This window comes from Zeugodacus cucurbitae, chromosome 2, assembly GCF_028554725.1.
Source record: "Zeugodacus cucurbitae isolate PBARC_wt_2022May chromosome 2, idZeuCucr1.2, whole genome shotgun sequence".
NCBI classification, from domain to species: domain Eukaryota; kingdom Metazoa; phylum Arthropoda; class Insecta; order Diptera; family Tephritidae; genus Zeugodacus; species Zeugodacus cucurbitae.
Genome location: NC_071667.1, coordinates 75,994,591 through 76,013,708, shown reverse-complemented (window position 1 = coordinate 76,013,708; position 19,118 = coordinate 75,994,591). Strand labels below are relative to the sequence as shown.

Sequence of the window (19,118 nt, the reverse complement as noted above, 5' to 3'; positions counted from 1 at the left end):
ATATTTTCGGTTAAAATTTAACCTTAGGCGCGGAGTTCAACATGTTCGATAACAGGGGCCTTGAAAAGTTATAGTCCGTTTTCGTCAATTTTTTCTCAAGAGAAGCCAGAGATGATATGTACTATTTGTGTAAAGTTTTATTCCGCTATCTTCATTGGTTCCTTATGTATACATTATAAAGTGAAGGAATCAGAAGGAATTCAAAATTTAATTATATGGGAAGTTATCGTGGTTGTGCACCGATTTCATCCATTTTTCACAAAGTATTATATACCGAATTTCATTGAAATCGGTCGAGTAGTTTCTGAGATATGGTTTTTGACCCATAAGTGAGAGATGCCACTCCCATTTTTCATTTTGTAAAAAAATCTGAGTGCAGCTTCCTTCTGCTATTTCTTCTGTAAAATTCAGTATTTCTGACGTTTCTCGTTAGTGAGTTAACCCACTTTTAGTCATTTTCAACCTTCATTTTAGTCATTTTCAACGTATAGGAGGTGGGCGTGGTTATTATCCGATTTCTTTCATTTTTGGACTGTATAAGGAAATCGCTAAAATAAACGACTGCAGAAAGTTTGGTTTATATAGCTTTATTGCTTTGCGAGTTATATACATAAAACCTATTTGAGGGCGGGTTTATATACATAAAAAAAAATTACATCCACATGTGCCCCTCCCTAATACGATCCTATGTTCCAAATTTTATTTTCATAACTTTATTTATGGCTTAGTTATGACACTTTATAAGTTTTTGGTTTTCGCCATTTTGTGGGCGTGGCAATGGTCCGATTTTGCCCATTTTCGAAAGCAAACTCCTCAGGGTGCCAAGGAATACGTGTTCCAAGTTTCGTTAAGATATCTCAATTTTTACTCAAGTTATCCGTTGCACGGACAGACAGACATTCGGATTTTGACTCGTCTCGTCACCCCGATCATTTTGATATATATAACCCTAAATCTAACTCGTTTAGACTTACAAACAACCGTTAGGTGAACAAAACTATAATACTCTCTTAGCAACTTCTGTTGTGAGAGTATAAAAATCGATTTTTTGAAACCGATAATGGGGGGTAAATAGTACAATATGTTTAAAATATTCTTCAAAAATTTCAAATTGTCCGAGTAAAATTCTAAGAGATAGACACTTCGTATGTTTAGGCCAACAGGCCACGTCAGTTTCAATTAAAAACGTGTTTATTTCAATACTCAAATTTTTAAGTCGGTGGACGTGATTTCTCAAAAATTTATGGAAAGTAAAAGCGATTTTATTCAAATGCACGCATCTTTGAAATATCATTATCTAGTGGAACGAAGATTTTTTTGGTTTTATTACAATAATTTTTTTCGAGCCAATAAATGATGAACATTAAATTGTGTCAAAAACTCAAATTTTAATATTTTGTTTTCTCTTTCATTCAATAATGAGATTTAAGATTGAATTAGAAGAGCATAACCATATCCAAATAAAGCAGCTAATTGAACCAAATTTACGGACAAGGAAGAAATTTTTTTGTTGATTTTTTGCATTTTTTTATTTAATTTATTTGGCAAAACTACAAATGCTTTTATGACTGTGAAACCACAATCGTTACGGTTATGACTATAGTTATGGATATGACGTGATGTTATAGCACCTTTAATTCAACCTTTATCCATGAAACATTTAAATATATAAAACTAAATAATTAAATAAAATATTTCCATCATGCAAGTATTACAGTTACAGCTAAAACTAAAATAACGAAAAAATTAAACTTTCTTGTTGTTTAAGCGATTTGTCAGTAGCAAAGTTTCATTCCAAAATAAGCTACCTTCATAAAGCACTAGCTTTACGGTATACTTTTACATAAAAGCTTGAAAGCTTTCCACATAGCAATGTATTTTGCTTTTGTGGACGATGCATGTGCTTGAAGAAACGATATAAATATTTCGAAGCACATATTTTGCTTATTTTTTGGTTTTTTAAAAGTGGCTTACTATGAAAATACTATGACAATAAATGCAAATAAATTTTATAGACAGCTTAATCGCGTTAACTTCAAAAGCTTAGACGAGGGTTAGTTCATCTGCAAAATGAATTTTCGATCGCAAGTTGGTTTTGATAAAAAAGGCCGGTTCTATTTGTTAAACAATCACATACTTACATTTATATAGAATGCACTTAAAATAATCAATGTGACAATAACAAATTGATGCACCACTTCCCGCATTAAAAAAAAAAATAAATAAAAAATGTAAATGAAATCAATAAAATGTACTTAACAAATAACAAATTGTACACACAAATATAATAAATAAATACGCCAATTACTTGTATTATCAATTGATAATAACAACAGAAAACATAAATATGTCTACATGTCTACATACTTGTCAAGCCTTGTTGTTGTCTTGTTGTCATGTAAAGGTTCCACTTTTATCATTCCACAACGTTCAATGCGCGCTTACTCGCACAGACATTACAATCCGGTTTTTATTATCGCTTCGCTCAGCATTCATTCGTAGTCATCGTCGTACGTTTGCACGCCAAATATTTCAGTCGCAAGCCAAGCTTTCGTGTGGATTGTTTCATTTTATTACACTCTAAAGCGTAAATAGTCGGCGTGTCTAAGTGCTGATCCATTTCAAAAATAGAAAAGTTCAAAATGGTCATTAATTTCGCCGCTGGTCCAGCCAAATTACCGGAGGAGGTTAGTTTAAACCGCTTTGCCTCATAATAAACGCTATCGCTTCTAATGAGGGCAAAACACTTGTTTCGAAGGGTTCGTGAAACAGCAGTTCAAAGAGTTCGCTTATCACTTGAGTCTTGTGAAATTTGACAGAGACTTTGTAATACAATTCATTTTTGTTTATGCAAATATTACTCGCGCCATATTTGAGCTAATCATTCTAGCTAATTATGGGTAAAGAGGAAACATTTTTTGATAGGATATTAGATGTGCGTGTGTGAGTTTCGTGCAGTTTTAGGGTTGCAGTACATATAATTAATATCAAATTTTAGATGGTGAGAAGCCAGTCTGTCAACAAGCAGGACATACGTTCAATCTCATTTTTTGTTAAGCGCCACGCGGCAAGCAACAACCAAGCGAATTTCTAAAATTAAAAAGTTTCACCTAAACTCAGGGAGTCGACACAAACCGAGGTCCCTCAATTCATTGGATAACAACATGACAGAAATCTATGATATATTTGAGCGTTGAGAGAGAGACTATCATTAAGTTCTCCATCAGTCGCAAAAGAATCCGAAAAGAAAAGATTTTGTAAATATCCCACTGATCCTTGAACCCTGATCCTCGGACCGAATAGCATAATTCGAATTATCGTTCCAAAATTCTTGCAAAAAACACGGTTTAAACCCGCTTTTTGAACGAGTTTTGAAGAAAAGGACTGAGCACGTACCGGTACTCCTAAAGTCAAATGACAAGTTTCAGAGAACTGTCAAAAGAGATCACAATCCTATAAGCAGAAAACAAGTTCATTGACTAATATGTATCCACGACTGTCGGGTCTTTATAAAGATTAGTAGCATTCCCCAATATTATTTGGGAAAGATCTTCGACCGCTATAATAACAACAATCAAAAATTATATTTTTTATTTCATTTCAAGGTGCTGAAAGAAGCGCAAGCAAATTTGCTCAACTGCAATGGCACCGGCATTTCAGTGATGGAAATGTCACATCGTTCATCAAATTATGCAGCCATACAAGAAACAGCTATAAATGATCTACGTGAACTATTGAATATACCATCCAACTATAAGATATTGCTCATGCAAGGCGGTGGCACTGGACAATTCGCGGCGGTTAGCTTCAATCTCATAGGTCGCACTGGTGTCGCTGATTATGTTGTGACCGGCTCTTGGTCAGCTAAGGCAGCAAAAGAAGCTGAACAATATGGCAAGGTCAATTTGGTAGTACCCAAAGCGTCGAAATACACTACGGTACCCACACAAGACACTTGGAAACTCGACCCGAATGCCTCGTACATTTACTATTGCGACAATGAGACGGTTGATGGTGTGGAATTCGATTTTGTGCCTGAAATTACAAATGGTGTGCCATTGGTTTGTGATATGTCTTCGAATTTCCTATCACGTCCCTTTGATGTCACAAAGTTCGGTCTCATCTTCGCCGGTGCACAGAAGAATATCGGACCAGCTGGCGTGACAGTTGTTATCGTACGTGAGGACCTCATTGGCCAGCACATAAAGCAGACACCGTCGATTTTGAATTTCGCACAAATGGATAAGAATGCGTCACTGCTCAATACGCCGCCAACTTTTTGGTATACCATATCTTTTGTATGGGTTTAGGCAGAAAATATTAACTTTTTGTTGTATCTTTTCTAGCATTTACTTAATGGGTCTGGTATTCAAGTGGATCAAACGTAATGGCGGTGTGGCGGGCATGGCCAAAACGGCGGCAGCCAAATCGAAGCTCATCTACGATGTAATTGAACAGTCGAATGGCTTCTACAGCTGTCCGGTGGAGAAGCGTGTGCGCTCACGTATGAATGTGCCGTTCCGCATTGGCAGCAGCGAGGGTGTCGACGCGTTGGAAAAAGAGTTTCTGGCAAAAGCAGAGAGTCTGGGCATGATTCAATTGAAGGGACATCGCTCAGTTGGCGGCATTAGGGCTTCGCTGTACAACGCCATCACTATCGCCGAAACCGAGCAGTTGGCGAAACTACTGCAGGAGTTCGCACAAAATAACAAGGGTAAAAATTAAGAAAAGACTGAATGAAAGAACAAAATGAATTTATTATGAACAACTGTTGTATATATGTATTTGATATATTGATATTGTAAGTAAAAAATAATGGTATTTGGTAAAGAAGAAAATTAAGCAAGTATTTTTGAAGTCCTCAGTGACTTTTTTCTGACGGTAAGTGTGTCAAAATCGAGTTTTTTTTATCGAAAGTTCGGTTCATAGACATTTTGTCCATATTCGCGATTATAATTATTTTATAAGTGGCTCTCAAACTGTAAATTTTATTCAATGGCTACTACTTTACTTTATTTATAATCCCATATGATAGTGCCGATAGTAATCTGTGCTTGGGATGGCGATGTACATGTACACTATCGATAGTTTAGAATGTCATCTTTGCGATATTTTTTTATAATCGAAACTCGATTCTTTCATCATTTCTCGTAAATTTTTTTACAAACTGGTCGAACATTGGTATAAAAAGATGACACCTTTTAAGGTTATGTATAAAATTTGATGAGGATGTATATAGCAATCACACAACTAGCTCTTTAATGTTTAAAAATCATCAAATGTTTTCGAAATTTTCAAAAATATTAGACTACAAAGAAATATAGAGGATACGCCGCCAATATGATTTTTATTTTTATTTAATATTTCAATACAGCATATATGTATGTATGTATGTTCTCTATTTTCAAAGTTAAAGTAATTTTAATTATAACTGTTGGTAGTCTAGTGTTATTCCACACGTCATAAAGCAAATCATATGGTACAAATTGAGATGCTAATTGAAGTCATAAAGCACAATGGGCAATAAACGCCACTCAGCGCAAAAACTTCCGCGCAATTTTATGTAATGCTAATATACTTGATAAACTCTAGTACTTACATATACTTATGTATGTATATATGTAAGTGAGTACAACTAAGATAAGAAAAATGTGAATGGCCGGCACCTATTCTAATACAATAATCTTCATTCCTAATCTTAGCATTAATTTACGATAATTTATCGTCATAAATAATAGCTCCTAATATAGAGCTCGCCAATATTTTCAATCTATTGGACCTTGTACTATAAAAATGTCAGTATTTTTTCCGATGATGGTTATCTCTCGGAAGTTAATATTATAGAAGTTAGAAGAAGAATAGAACAATCTGACTAGAAAAGTGATTTAGAAAATATAATTGATCATGGAAGATTCCAAAAATATTCGTGAAAACACATTTCTTAACTTTCTCATTGTGTTCTTAACTTTTATTCTACTTTTTCTTCATCTACTGAGCTAGAAAAGGCTTTCGAAAAAGTAATTCTCATGAAAGTTTTCTAAAATATTCATAAATAGGGTTTCCTCTTACTTTCTGTTACTTTCGAAATTTTTGTGTTCTTAATTTTTCTTCTCAATTATCTTCAATAAAGTTCGTCTACTGAGCGAAATATTATAAACAGCTTAAATAAATTAATTATATATTCTCGTATATTGTTTAAAATTATTTTCTGGAAACATGCTACACAATTTCGGAACTTCGAAATAGTGAATATTTCAATACAAAACTCAATAAAGGAGAAATAACGACAAAGTTTAGGTCAAAAAATGTTACACTGGAATATAACAGATTACAAATAACACTATACGGCAAAATAGACTTTCTCTGGGTATTGGACCAAACAAATTTTTTCTCGAAAATCTAGTAATTTTACTTTTTTTATTCTCTGATTTTCGAAGTTTGCTGAAATCGAAATATTGAGCTTTAAAGATCGAAAAAAGAGTTAAAATTTCAGAATATAGTTGCTAAAAAAGTCAAAATATGGATATAATCTACATTTTTCTCGTAATTAAATTTTATTATTGATCTACATATGTATATAAATTATATAGTTCACTATTTTAAAAATGGTTTAAAAAAATTAAAAAAAATCCTCACTTTTTGATAGTTTGAATTCACGAGCAACTAAACTATATTTTATAGGAAAAAATATTCTTAATTTTATATATTTTTTACTATTTTTCTAAACTTTTAATATTATAATTTTCTTCTCCCTACAAGTCGCAACTATAATTTTTCGCGGAGTAATTCTGGCATACTAATTTAAAGCTAAGAATATGATGTACCGTTTCTTATTTACTTTTAAGATATTTATAGCTTTCCAAAAAGTTACTAATTTTGAGTTAAATTGTTTAAACAAACAGTAATAAGGCAATAAATGAAATTGATTAGTCAATATTACGCATATCGGTAGTTAGACTTTCGCATGCTTTTTTGCACGAACACACACACACACATACATAGGCAAATACTTCGTTGTGGAAATACTCCGAAATCTCTCAAAAAATATAAGCCGCTATGCTTTCGTATAGTACTGCTTGTTGTGCAGGTGTGTGTGAGAAATTATTTTTTAGTTGTTGCTTCTTTAGCTTTTTTATATAGAAGTATAGAAGACTGGTAAAAAAGTTTCCATGCGCCAGTGGCTTTTGGAAGTATGCTACGCTGTGTTATTTCCAATCAGTGCTCAAGTAGCTTTTGATCAAAGTGGTTGATTTTAGTAACGCAGCAACAAAGTTCGCAATCACACATTCCCGGTTTTGAATACGAATTTGCCGGTCTCAAGTGCACACCATTTTGTCTACACTCTTGAAGTTGACAATTGCATTTATTACTTAATTAAGGTAAATTTAAGATACTTTCGATGAGCTTACGTAATGCCAATTGGAAAAAGTGGCAAATGCTTTAATTTTTTCTGTCTTAATTCGTTTTTTGGTAAAGTGAAAGAAATTGCAGAGTGGTGACTGGAAAGTGGCGTAGTGTGTGTGACTTTGACTTGTCACTTTACAGTTTGCCGGTTGAAGGCAAATTAATTTTTTGGCATAATTGCCATGCAGCGCATTTCAAAGTACTTCAAAGAAGTTTACATAATTACTTAGCGATACACTAATATGAGTGGTAGTTGAAGATATATATATTTACATATATACAGATGTTTGCTCAGCACTGTTCCGTGTAAAATAAGAGAAACGTGACGCATAACCAACAGCGCACAGACGTAAATCCATATGTATGGATGTACGTAAGCAGCTGTCGATGCGTATGCCAGCCTACCTATGCGCAAAGGTTAAATAAAAGTCAAAGACAGTGCGCTTGGAAGTGAGCGAACACAACTCAGCTGAGTGCGATGCCTCAGTGCAGGGGTGTGCAATAAATGCGCAATGAATGTTTCCAGCAGCTAGTGAATATGTATTGTACTTATATATGTATGTATTTATATAGAAAACCGCATTCATACTGGTTTGTATGCAAATATTGACTCAGTGCAAGGGGAAGTTTTTTAAAGTTTGTTTAAATTAAATTAAATGTGCGCTCTACATTTCTAATATTTATAACAAATTTTTAATAATTATTAACATAATATAATATATAAAATATGGAAGTGTTGCCAATGAAAGTGAAAATTTTTGCGAAAAAATATTAAAATAATTCATTCAAAAAATCAAAACTATTTTTCTCGAAATAATTGCGCTTAAAAATTTTATTTTAATATTAAACAATATTATAGTAAAATTTATTATTTTTTCAATAATTTTTTTCTATGATTTTTATGACTATGACTGATAATTTACTAATATTCATTTAAATAATTAACTAATTATATTAATATTAAAACAAGCATAAATAAATATAAATCCCTTCTGATATACAAATCTACATATTGAAAATACATATCTACATATATTTATATACTCAAGTTCAAGTTCAAGAACATGTCTACTTTTTATACAGTTGTCTATATATGATTGTATTTATGTTTATGCAATTGTATTTGCAAACTAATATACTTATATTTGATCTTGGATGAATCTGTGATAACCAAAACATGTATAATTGTATATAAATTATCTTATGTACAAACATACTTATGTTTTCTCAGATATGTTATTATAGAACAGTGTTGTCTGACATGAAATTCTGATACACATCAAAATTTGTCCTTATTTTATTATTTAAAATATTTTTATCCTTTTTTAATTGAATTTATTTTTTTAATAATAGTATAGCTATTGCAATTTCAAAAGTAAAATAAAGTAATGTTAGCACTGTTCAATCTTAGAAAAATGTTAAATTATTTTTTCAAATTATATTAAATTTTTTATTAAATATTTCAAATCAGTTAATTCCACAAAAAATATTAAATTTTAATTTTAATTATTTTAATACTACCGAATTTTAAAGAAAAAAACACAAAGATAACACTCAAATAATAGCAAACTTTAAAAAAAAATAATAAAATATAATAATAATTAAAATTCAAAAAAAAAAAATTAACTCTAAGGAAAATAAAAATTATAAACAAATTTTATTAGCCAAAAAATACCAAATCCCCCTAAAAATTTATAAATATATTTACACAAAGGGTTATTTAAAAAGGCGGCAACACTGTCACGCTCATTTACTACCGAAGAGTTAAGTCATACAGAAACTTTTAATAAAAGCTACATGCACATTTCTCTTGCTTTCAAATGAACATGCGCTGTTCTCGTGTCTCTAAACTTTCCAACAAAATAAAAAATTTACCTAATTCTATTGGACGTACATACTTACATACATGCATAAACATATGTATGAACATATGCCGAACACAATTGATGTCAACCCTCTCAAGAAGCAAAAATCCAAGGTCGTTTTAAGAGTATACGGCGAATAATACATACCATATATACTCGATTGTGTGTATGTATGTACATTTATATATACTCTGTATATATTTTTGCAAACTTGTATGAAATATAAAAAAAATGTGCCGCGTTAATATGTTGTCAAACTGATTATGCCAATCAGGCGTTGAATTCTGTTATCAGTTAATTACTCAAATTTATGAATTAATGGGACATTGACATACGGTGAACAGCTGATTTCACCATAAAAATTGCGAGGAAATAAGCACATTGTCTGCCGTTGCTTGTTCCATATTTTTTTTTTTTTTTGCTTTTAATCGTTTCATAGATCAGCACCTAGTTTCTGTTCAATAACTCATGCTAATAAAAATAAATGCATGCAGAATCCAGTCAATATTCACTGAGGTCAGTGTTGTTGCTTTAAGACTTTCAATTTCTCTCAGAATTGCAGGATAGTGACACTACTACTAATTAGTAATAAAGATAAAGAATAAAATAATATAAAATAAGTGAAAGTTATAAAATTATAAAAAAATTATGAGGTATAAATAAAAAAATGGCTATTGTATATTAGCTAAATCTAATAGCATAAAATAGTGAAAACAGAATCAATCAAATTTGACCAAACAAATTGTCTAAACACCAAAAATGCATAAATCAAAAATGTGTACAATAAACCAATATGAAATCAAAGCAAATCATTCTAAATTAAGTGAAAGTAAATACAAAGGTTTCAATTGATTTGAATTGAAATAAACATCTATTAACGAGTGTGAATGTAAACAAATTAAATTAATTGAGAATTAGTTTAGATTTGCATTTGAGTTTAAAAAAAAAATAAATAAAACAAAATGAAGAAAAGGAAAACTAAATAGGTTCAATAAAGTTAAACAAACTCATGATCAATTAATTGAAATGACATAGGAGAAATAAAATTCAATTGATTGGAATTAAATGCAATTCATGAAATGGATTAATCAAATAAAAATAAATATCTTAAAGATTAATGTATATGTATGTCCTGGTTAAAACAATTGCTGGATATTTGAACCTGCTTCACTTCGACCTATATCATAAATTTTAAATAATAAAATCCTCTATAATTTCATAAGACAATTTGTATAAAAAATACTTCCGCCTTTCCAATGATAAATAACCGTACAGCCCTGATAGTTTTCACATTCGAATGCTTTTCGAAATTTAGCCTACAATCCTCCAGATTGAATTTTATTTATTCAACTTCTTTATAAAAACACATCAAGCTTTAAAATTATTAGAACCAGTGGTATTTTTACTATAGAAGTTATTAACGAGCGACGAAGAAGTTATTACAGACGAGCTTAACAGTAAACATTGTTTGAGCACACAGCTTTGATGTACAGTTTTCGAAGCATTATCTTCAGGAGAGAATGTAGAATCATTGTAAAACATATTATAGGTTAGGATAGATTGGGACAGTGATCCTTGCGTTTGAGGTCGCAGTGGATCCCACTATCTATAGATCAATACGACCCTCACGTATCGGCAAAGCGTTTAGAGTATTTTACAAATTTCTTAAGTCGGCTAATATTTATTAATGCCACCCAGTTCGCTGGATTCGCCGTAGGTATGCCCACCGAGATGCTTTGAACTCCGAGAACTGACGAAAGCTGGACATTGGAGGAGAAAGTGAACCATGAACTACCGACTTGTTCCCAATCCGATGACAATGTGGCGTTTTTGCTAACTTATCCCAAATAACTCCGATGTTGAAGTAACTAAAAGCTAATGCTAAAGAGGTCATACCCTCCTTGACTAACTCTGAACGCACTGTCATCGTACTCAAAGCTGGTAATGCTGCTCTGCTGTGCTCAGATTGAATGCACACCACTTCAAAAAGAGATCGCACTACGAAGTAGTACATCTTGATGGCAGCTAGGATGCTACGCTGCTTGAATGATACTACTATATATAATCAGATAGCTTAAAACTGAAGTTAATTGAGTATAAATATATCAAAGCATGTGCCAACAAGTAGGTTTAATCTTTATAGACATCGGTTTAGTGGTTACGAAGACATCTCATTATATATATATATATATATATAAATATACATATACCTTTGTATTGAGCTTAGACATATATATTTAAAAACTCAAATAATTATATATTTAATATAACCTAAAATTAAAATATTGACAATATAAATTTTTTTATCTTACAGTTCTTGGACATTTTTAAGTCCCCCTAATAAAGAAGCTCTCATTACCAGTCTTTAAACAGGTAAATATAGTTGTACTATGTATTTTGATTTTTTGATACTTTGTTATAAAAATTTTTTAGCTACTCAATTAAATTATTTTCAAATTTCTTAATTAAGTTAGTTATATTATATATAAAGTTATTGAATTAAATTGTTTTCAAATTCCTTAATGTGGTCAATTAGCAGATTTGGTATTATTTACTAATTGATGCAATTAAAGTGATGTCTGAACAACTATTTGTTTATTATGTTAAAAATTTTAAGTTGAAAAAATTTTAAAATTCATTTTTATTTAATTTGTTGAAACTTTTTTTTTACGTTTGAAAATGGTTTCAAAAAATATATTTTAACAGCTAGTAGACTCTCATTTTTTAAATTCTAAACCTAAATATTTTTTATTTAATAATAAAATAGTTTGCGAATTATCTAACCACCCTCGTGGTAATAAGCCTGTACAAGCACTAAATTTGTAGCTTGGGCACCAGAAAATTTATTAGCCCATAATATAACCGTAGGTTATTTACATTAATACCACTCTGCGATAAATAAATATATGATATAATACTGACGTATGTGCGAAAACATATCTACACACATACATATGTGCTTCTAGCCGGTATTTGTTTTAGACATTGTGATCACTTTCGATATGAATGAAGAATTGCAAAAACACACAATTTAGCTACAATTGTACGGATAGTTATCTATACACACGCATGTACTTATGTATGTATGAAGCTTTGTAGGCATTTAGATACGAACATAAAAAGCTGTCCTAGCAACAAAACTTGCAAGAAAGCTCTAAAATTTTCTCTTTAAGGAGAGCAGCACAGAACAAGTTTCAACAACCCCAAAACTTTTTAGAAAATTCTGAAACTCAGCATTAGTTGCAGCTTGCACATTTGTTTGCATATCTTTTTTTCCTCTGTAGGCAATAATTTTTATTTCCTCTCCACTTGCACTCACTAGGGGTACAAAAAGTGCTACTCTGCGCAAAAGCATCCAAAAGCCAGCCAGACGGCGCTCTGCTCGCCTGTGCGCTCTCTCTCTTGACCGAATTGTTTAGTGTCGACAACAAATTTGATATTACCAAATGCAATGGGTAAATGACTGATTGTTGTTGTCGAAATGGTGGTGGTGGTTGTTGTGTGCGGCACCCGAAAGCCACTTTCCCATCGATTCATTACCCCCAACCCCAATGCTAAACTGTCTCAAGCGACTTTTCATTGCTCATCACGCTCTTGTAATCATGGCCATATCGTAGTAGAGCGAAGCGAGTTAAACAGTGCACTTGTAAAACGTTTTCGGTGTTCTACGGTAGCTGTGATTTGAACTTTAATTATTACACATTTCTGTCATTCTTTATAATTTAATTTGAATATTTTTTTTATTTAATTTTCAAGACGAAAATTGTTCTCTTTATTTTTCTTTTCTACACACAAGTTTTCATAGAATTTTTTGCAATAATAATAATTACAAAAGCGAAAATATAGCAAGATTACGGTTTTACGTAGACTTAATAAATGTCTTTTTTATACTTTTGCTGCGTATCTGCTAAAGGACGGAAATAATCATATTTACCGCAACTGCATACATACGGTCTCAACAGCTTCATTTCCGGCTAAGCGTAAACGCAAAGAACTTGATAATTGTAATTTATTTAACAAACCTATAACAGTCAAAATGGTTCATTCAACAATTTACGACGTTGCACCCAAGCTAAAGGTATTTTTCCACAAAAACAAAAAAATTTGAGAAAAAAATAAATTTCAGTGCAAAAATAAAAATTGAAAAAGGAAAAAAACTGCAAAAATTTTACACGATTACACAATCACAATTCGTAATATGAGTGTTGGTGGCGTTGGTGAGGCAAAAGTTTCGTTGTACATTACGCTGTAGTGGCGAGAATTGCATTTCTATTGACCTTGACTTAAGGTCATGTAATGCGCTGTGTGCTTTAGGAATTAGCAACGGATCGCTAATATTTATGAGGCAAATAAAATTATTACAAATCGTGAAATGTGTAGCTACTATACATATATGTATATATATTTAATCTGTCTGTCTGTTTGTAAATAGGTTACATTTCAGTGCAGTGCATAAGCAAAAGTTTGCAAACTATTAATGCGCCAGATGTTTGTCTCGGAAATCAGTTGATATTTATAAACTAAACAATTGTGTGCATTATGTGACACGCCTACATATATACTACATACATCTGTTATACATTAAATTCACTAATGCCGGCAGTGAAATTACACTATTTACTATTACTTGCATAAAATGTTTAATCTGCCATAAAAGTTTTATTGTATTTTCATTAGCTGAGCTTAGCTAGAAGCTTTAGGTGGAAAATTATGAGCAGTTATTAGAAATAAGCTCGGTCATAAGACAGTTACGTTTGCTGACGTTCTGGACGTTTCGTCAATCACAAATTGAAATATGCTGGCAATTTCTGAAATTATTCTTCTTCCTTTGCAATTTGAGTTTTCGTAATATAGATCTTATAGAACCGAGTATAATATATACCTTATATATATGAAGTATATGTATATGTCTATAAAAATATATTGTCTATTCTATACATAAAACACTCATTCCATAAATATATTCAAGAGCTTGCGCAGTCATTCGTGCTTCATTCAAGCCTAGCGTTCGGCGATAGCAAGGGAGAATACTATTAATATACAAATATATGTATATATATACTCGTATTACTATGCCAATAAATATGTATGTAAATATATTGCTCAATCAAAGAAAAATGAAAGTTTTACCACTTCTACACCATTTGAACTAATTCCAAACTAGTTCTACGCAAGGGAATACAGAAACGGCACACACCAGAAACCCTTCTTCTTTTCCTCTTTATAAAATAAAAAGTCACTTACAATCAGAGTATCTTAAGTTGAAGAGAAGTTGTAGTATATAAGGCCGAGTTCATAATGAATTGATATCATTTTTGAATTTCTGAAAGTAAAAAAAAAAATAACTTTGGTCCACTTAGTGGACGAAGAACTCTATACGCGAGATTGTAATACAAGACACATCATAGTTAAGAGAGGTCTTTACTTTTATAGAAGACCCTCAACACTAAAAATCAAATACAGAAGTTTTTCTTCCAAATAAAAGACATGTACATTTCCCATCAAATTTAAGAGAAGGAGGAATATAACCTCTCCAGGCAAAATCAGATATAAGAGTATATCTCCCACATAATGGCTGAACTTAAATTCTCTATTCCAAGTATATACACCTACTTAAGGCTTGGGTTTGGTCACTCAACGTCTAGTATACGTCTATATCTCATAAATAATAAAAAGTTAAGGTTTTAAAAGGGTTTCCGATGTTGTTTAAGATTTCAATATATAATATTTCAATGATGTCCACAAAAGTTTACAAAACTGCTTCATAACTTTTGGAGAAATCGTGAGCACCGACTTAAAAAATCAATTTTTTTAGATAATCGTGTTTAAAGTTTTAAATTTAAACCTTGCGAGGCCTGATGGGCGGAACTGCCAAAGGATCTATCTCTAAGAATTTCACTTAAACTTCTAAACTTCTAGAGAATATTTTAGTATCGACAAAAAATCGTTTTCAAATTTTGAAATTTTGAAAGCATCCTTAAAAGCTATAGGGGCTCAAAGTAGGAAGTCCTACTACAGTTGAACTTTCATAACTCGAAGTTCTCCATAACTTGAACTCTTGAATTGGCAATAAAAGTCAAATTTCATACAAATTATCTTCCGTAACTGGAAGTCTCTCAAACTCGAATTTTTTTCGTGGATTATGGTGATTCGAGTTATGGAAGTTCAATGTTCTGTATATATGTATATCTACTTTAAGCTACGGACTCACTTTATTGGTTGAAAAATCTTTCTGAATTATTTACAGTTACTTCTCAATTGAATAAGAGTTAAATGAGTCAATAAACCGCAATGGGACTTCCTGAAAATAAATACCACAAACTTTAAATTAAATACACATTTATGTGTTTTAGTAGAAATAATCATAATCCCATCGACCACGTAGGCATGTGACTTCTAAATAAATCAAGCGAAAGTATGACTATTATAAAAGCAATAATGATTCATTGTGTGGAGAACGTGCCTTCACTATTTAATTTATACATAATACATAACAAAGTGCCTAACTGTTAATTGAGATAGGGCTATTGTAGACAATTACAAAAACATTGAACAAAATTGCAAAACCGTGATTAATAACAAATTAAAATAGTCACATTAAGTATTATTCCAATTGTATACTAAAGAAATTTATCACTTTCCCACACAGGCAAACGAAGTTCCGCAAAACATGGCTGCCGAAGCTGAGACTCACTTGGATCATATGTGCCGCTTGCAGTTCGACTCAGCGGTGCCACATGTACGCCTCTCCGGCGTCGTCTGCACCATTGGACCTGCCTCGCGCAGCGCTGAAATGTTGGAGAAGATGATGGAGACCGGCATGAATATTGCGCGCATGAACTTCTCTCACGGCTCGCACGAATACCATGCCGAGACTGTGGCCAATGTACGCGCCGCGGCCAAGAACTATTCGGCTAAGATTGGTTATGAATATCCAATTGCCATTGCTTTGGATACTAAGGGACCTGAAATCCGTACTGGTCTCATTGAGGGCAGCGGCTCTGGTGAGGTTGAGCTGAAGAGGAATGAAACCATCAAATTGTCAACCGATCCAGCTTACCTCGAGAAGGGCAACAAAGACACAGTCTACGTTGATTATGCCAACATTGTGAAGGTGGTGCAACCAGGCAATCGTGTCTTCGTTGATGATGGTCTCATCTCGTTGATTGTTAAGGAAGTGCAAAGCAACGCTTTGGTTTGCCAAATTGAGAATGGTGGCGCTTTGGGCTCACGCAAAGGTGTCAACTTGCCCGGTGTGCCCGTCGATTTGCCTGCCGTGTCTGAGAAGGACAAATCTGATTTGAAATTCGGTGTCGAACAGAAGGTCGATATGGTATTCGCTTCGTTCATTCGTAATGCCGCAGCGTTGACTGAAATCCGTGGTGTTTTGGGTGAGGAAGGCAAGAACATCAAGATCATTTCGAAGATTGAAAACCAACAGGGTATGCATAATCTGGATGAGATTATCGAGGCATCCGATGGTATTATGGTGGCACGTGGTGATTTGGGTATTGAAATTCCACCAGAGAAGGTATTCTTGGCACAGAAGGCTATGATTGCACGTTGCAACAAAGCCGGTAAGCCAGTCATTTGCGCTACACAAATGTTGGAGTCCATGGTGAAGAAACCACGCCCCACACGTGCCGAAATCTCCGATGTGGCTAATGCCATTCTCGACGGTGCTGACTGTGTGATGTTGTCCGGTGAGACCGCCAAGGGTGAATACCCACTCGAATGTGTGCTGACCATGGCAAAGACCTGCAAAGAGGCTGAAGCCGCTTTGTGGCACAGAAATTTGTTTGCCGATTTAGTGCGCGCCACACACACCTCCACCCTCGATTCGGCACATGCCGTGGCCATTGCTGCCGTTGAGGCTGCATCAAAAGCGCTGGCCGCCGCCATTGTGGTTATCACGACTTCAGGAAAGTCCGCTCATCAAATTAGCAAATATCGTCCACGTTGCCCCATCCTAGCGGTCACACGCTTCCCACAAACCGCTAGACAGGCGCATTTATACCGCGGCATCATACCTGTCATCTACAATGGTAAGTTGTCTACAATTGTCATACGGCAATATTCGAGTTTGTAAATCTTGTTTTTTTTTTCTTATTTTTAAATAGAACCAGCTCAATCTGACTGGCTGAAGGATGTCGATGCTCGTGTACAGTTCGGCGTACAGGTCGGCAAGAAGAACGGTTTCCTTAAAACTGGCGATGCTGTGGTCATTGTAACCGGCTGGAAACAGGGTTCTGGATTCACAAACACCATGCGTATTGTGTGCGTAAAACTAGATAAGGATCAAGAGTGTGAATGCAATGATTAAACCGTATAATAACGGCAAGCATGTGTGGTGAATGACAGAGAGCATATTGAAAATGTTGAGTTGCGTGGGGTTATTGTTAATGCATTTTTATACAAAAAAACAGAGCTGCCAACCGCAAAAAATTTTGAAAAATAAATTAGATAAAATATTTTAACAAAAACCAATTAATTCAACTTTTTGCCTTGTTGGCAACTCTAGTTATAATTTGAAACTTCTCAATTTAACGTAAAACTTTTTACAATTTTCTTCCACAGTTACATTGAATAAACACCATCACCGTTGTAATACTACCTCGGACTCATATATAGATGCATACATACATATATAGCAAAAAACATACAATAAGTAGCGCTCAAGGGCAAGCGCACAACTTCATCCTGTTGCAGTGAAACTCAAATACACGTATTAAATACACATCTACCTACCAAATCGGTGGACTACAAAATAATTTATTTAAATGCTACTGTAATTGAATGTTGGTATTAATTAATCCCCTGCACTAGTGAAGAGGAATATTAAATGTTATGAATTACAAATTTTAATAAAAACATAAACACATTGAATTTGTGGTATTTAACTGTAAACTAAATAGTATGTTTATGTTAATGGCGTACTCGCACATTTATTTATCTCTATACTGACATTGCACCGAAATTGAAATCACCATCCTGGATCTAACACTATTTTTGTTAATAAAGTGTATTGAAAAATGTGACTGGACAGAGTCAAATTTTATATGCGAAAGGTCGCTACTCAAAATTAGAAAAAAATTAGATAATAGTTTAAATATAAATGGTGCAGCATCCTCTTTCTATGAGTGAGGTTATGTTGAAGTAAAAACAATACCAGAGTGTAAGTGAGGTCTTCTTGGACTAAAAAAATTCGTAGATTATTTTAGAAGAACTCATCTCAACGTGATATATAAATAAGATACATCTTTTTCTCCTTTTTCGACTATTTAATTGTATATAACCATTTTCGACCTCCATCTCGTCCTATCCCAGTGATTCGAAATTCAAGTCCAATCTTCGAGTTTTCTTAATATTTAGTATTTGATTTTTGCAAAATCGTTTACGAACAATTTAATCAAAAGCAACAACAACAAAATCGATCATCCGATTATGACGTAGCATGTTTGCTATGCCATTTAAACCCCGGGGTGAGTAATTGATAAGGATTGTTGATGAGTCCATATGTAACATACATTAAAATCATTAGCCAGTTGTGTTGAGCAGCCAAAGAGGAGGGGTTGCGAAAAGCAAGGGCAGTTATTGGTATTGTCATGTCATCATTCAGCGGGACACAGCATGTGTTCTATGTATACGAGTGTCATTGAAATCAGTATTCAGAATATGACATAGAAGTGAAGCCCCTTTGATTTATTAAATTAGATAGAAAAAACGTAGAGCGTGAAGAGGGATGCTTGAGTAACCTTTCCTCTGACCTAGATTTTTCAGAAAGATTTATGTTTCATTCCGTACCGTAATTTAATAACTCAGATCAAGCAGTTTTCTAACATATGGACT

General features: G+C 33.2%; 2 protein-coding genes across 6 annotated transcripts; both read left to right on the top strand.

Moving 5' to 3' along the window:
• The first annotated feature begins 2,467 nt into the window (after positions 1-2,467).
• On the top strand, positions 2,468-4,842 carry LOC105211328 (probable phosphoserine aminotransferase). Its single transcript, XM_011182686.3, has 3 exons — positions 2,468-2,687; positions 3,606-4,282; positions 4,347-4,842. The coding sequence occupies exons 1-3, from the start codon at positions 2,643-2,645 to the stop codon at positions 4,723-4,725; spliced, it is 1,101 nt and encodes a 366-aa protein (XP_011180988.2). The 5' UTR covers positions 2,468-2,642; the 3' UTR covers positions 4,726-4,842.
• Positions 4,843-7,186: 2,344 nt separating this feature from the next.
• On the top strand, positions 7,187-18,155 carry LOC105211330 (pyruvate kinase). 5 transcript variants are annotated; one of them, XR_003752234.2, is made up of 5 exons: positions 7,187-7,379; positions 11,584-11,642; positions 15,919-17,314; positions 17,390-17,651; positions 17,847-18,155. XR_003752234.2 is itself a non-coding variant. In XM_011182691.3 (5 exons), the coding sequence occupies exons 2-5, from the start codon at positions 13,306-13,308 to the stop codon at positions 17,857-17,859; spliced, it is 1,608 nt and encodes a 535-aa protein (XP_011180993.1). In that variant the 5' UTR covers positions 12,795-12,939; positions 13,183-13,305; the 3' UTR covers positions 17,860-18,155. The 5 variants fall into 5 exon arrangements, 1 of the variants encoding a protein (XP_011180993.1); XR_003752231.2 differs by lacking the exons at positions 7,187-7,379; positions 11,584-11,642 and adding exons at positions 12,795-12,939; positions 13,183-13,347 and having other exon boundaries at positions 17,390-17,646; XR_003752230.2 differs by lacking the exons at positions 7,187-7,379; positions 11,584-11,642 and adding exons at positions 12,795-12,939; positions 13,183-13,347.
• The last annotated feature ends 963 nt before the right edge of the window (positions 18,156-19,118 follow it).

Coding starts and splice junctions, on each gene's coding strand:
- LOC105211328 (XM_011182686.3), top strand. CDS start 2,643: ATGGTCATTAATTTCGCCGCTGGTCCAGCCAAATTACCGGAGGAG. Junction 2,688..3,605: donor CAGCCAAATTACCGGAGGAG/GTTAGTTTAAAC, acceptor TTTCATTTCAAG/GTGCTGAAAGAAGCGCAAGC. Junction 4,283..4,346: donor AATACGCCGCCAACTTTTTG/GTATACCATATC, acceptor TATCTTTTCTAG/CATTTACTTAATGGGTCTGG.
- LOC105211330 (XM_011182691.3), top strand. CDS start 13,306: ATGGTTCATTCAACAATTTACGACGTTGCACCCAAGCTAAAG. Junction 13,348..15,918: donor ACGTTGCACCCAAGCTAAAG/GTATTTTTCCAC, acceptor TTTCCCACACAG/GCAAACGAAGTTCCGCAAAA. Junction 17,315..17,389: donor CATACCTGTCATCTACAATG/GTAAGTTGTCTA, acceptor ATTTTTAAATAG/AACCAGCTCAATCTGACTGG.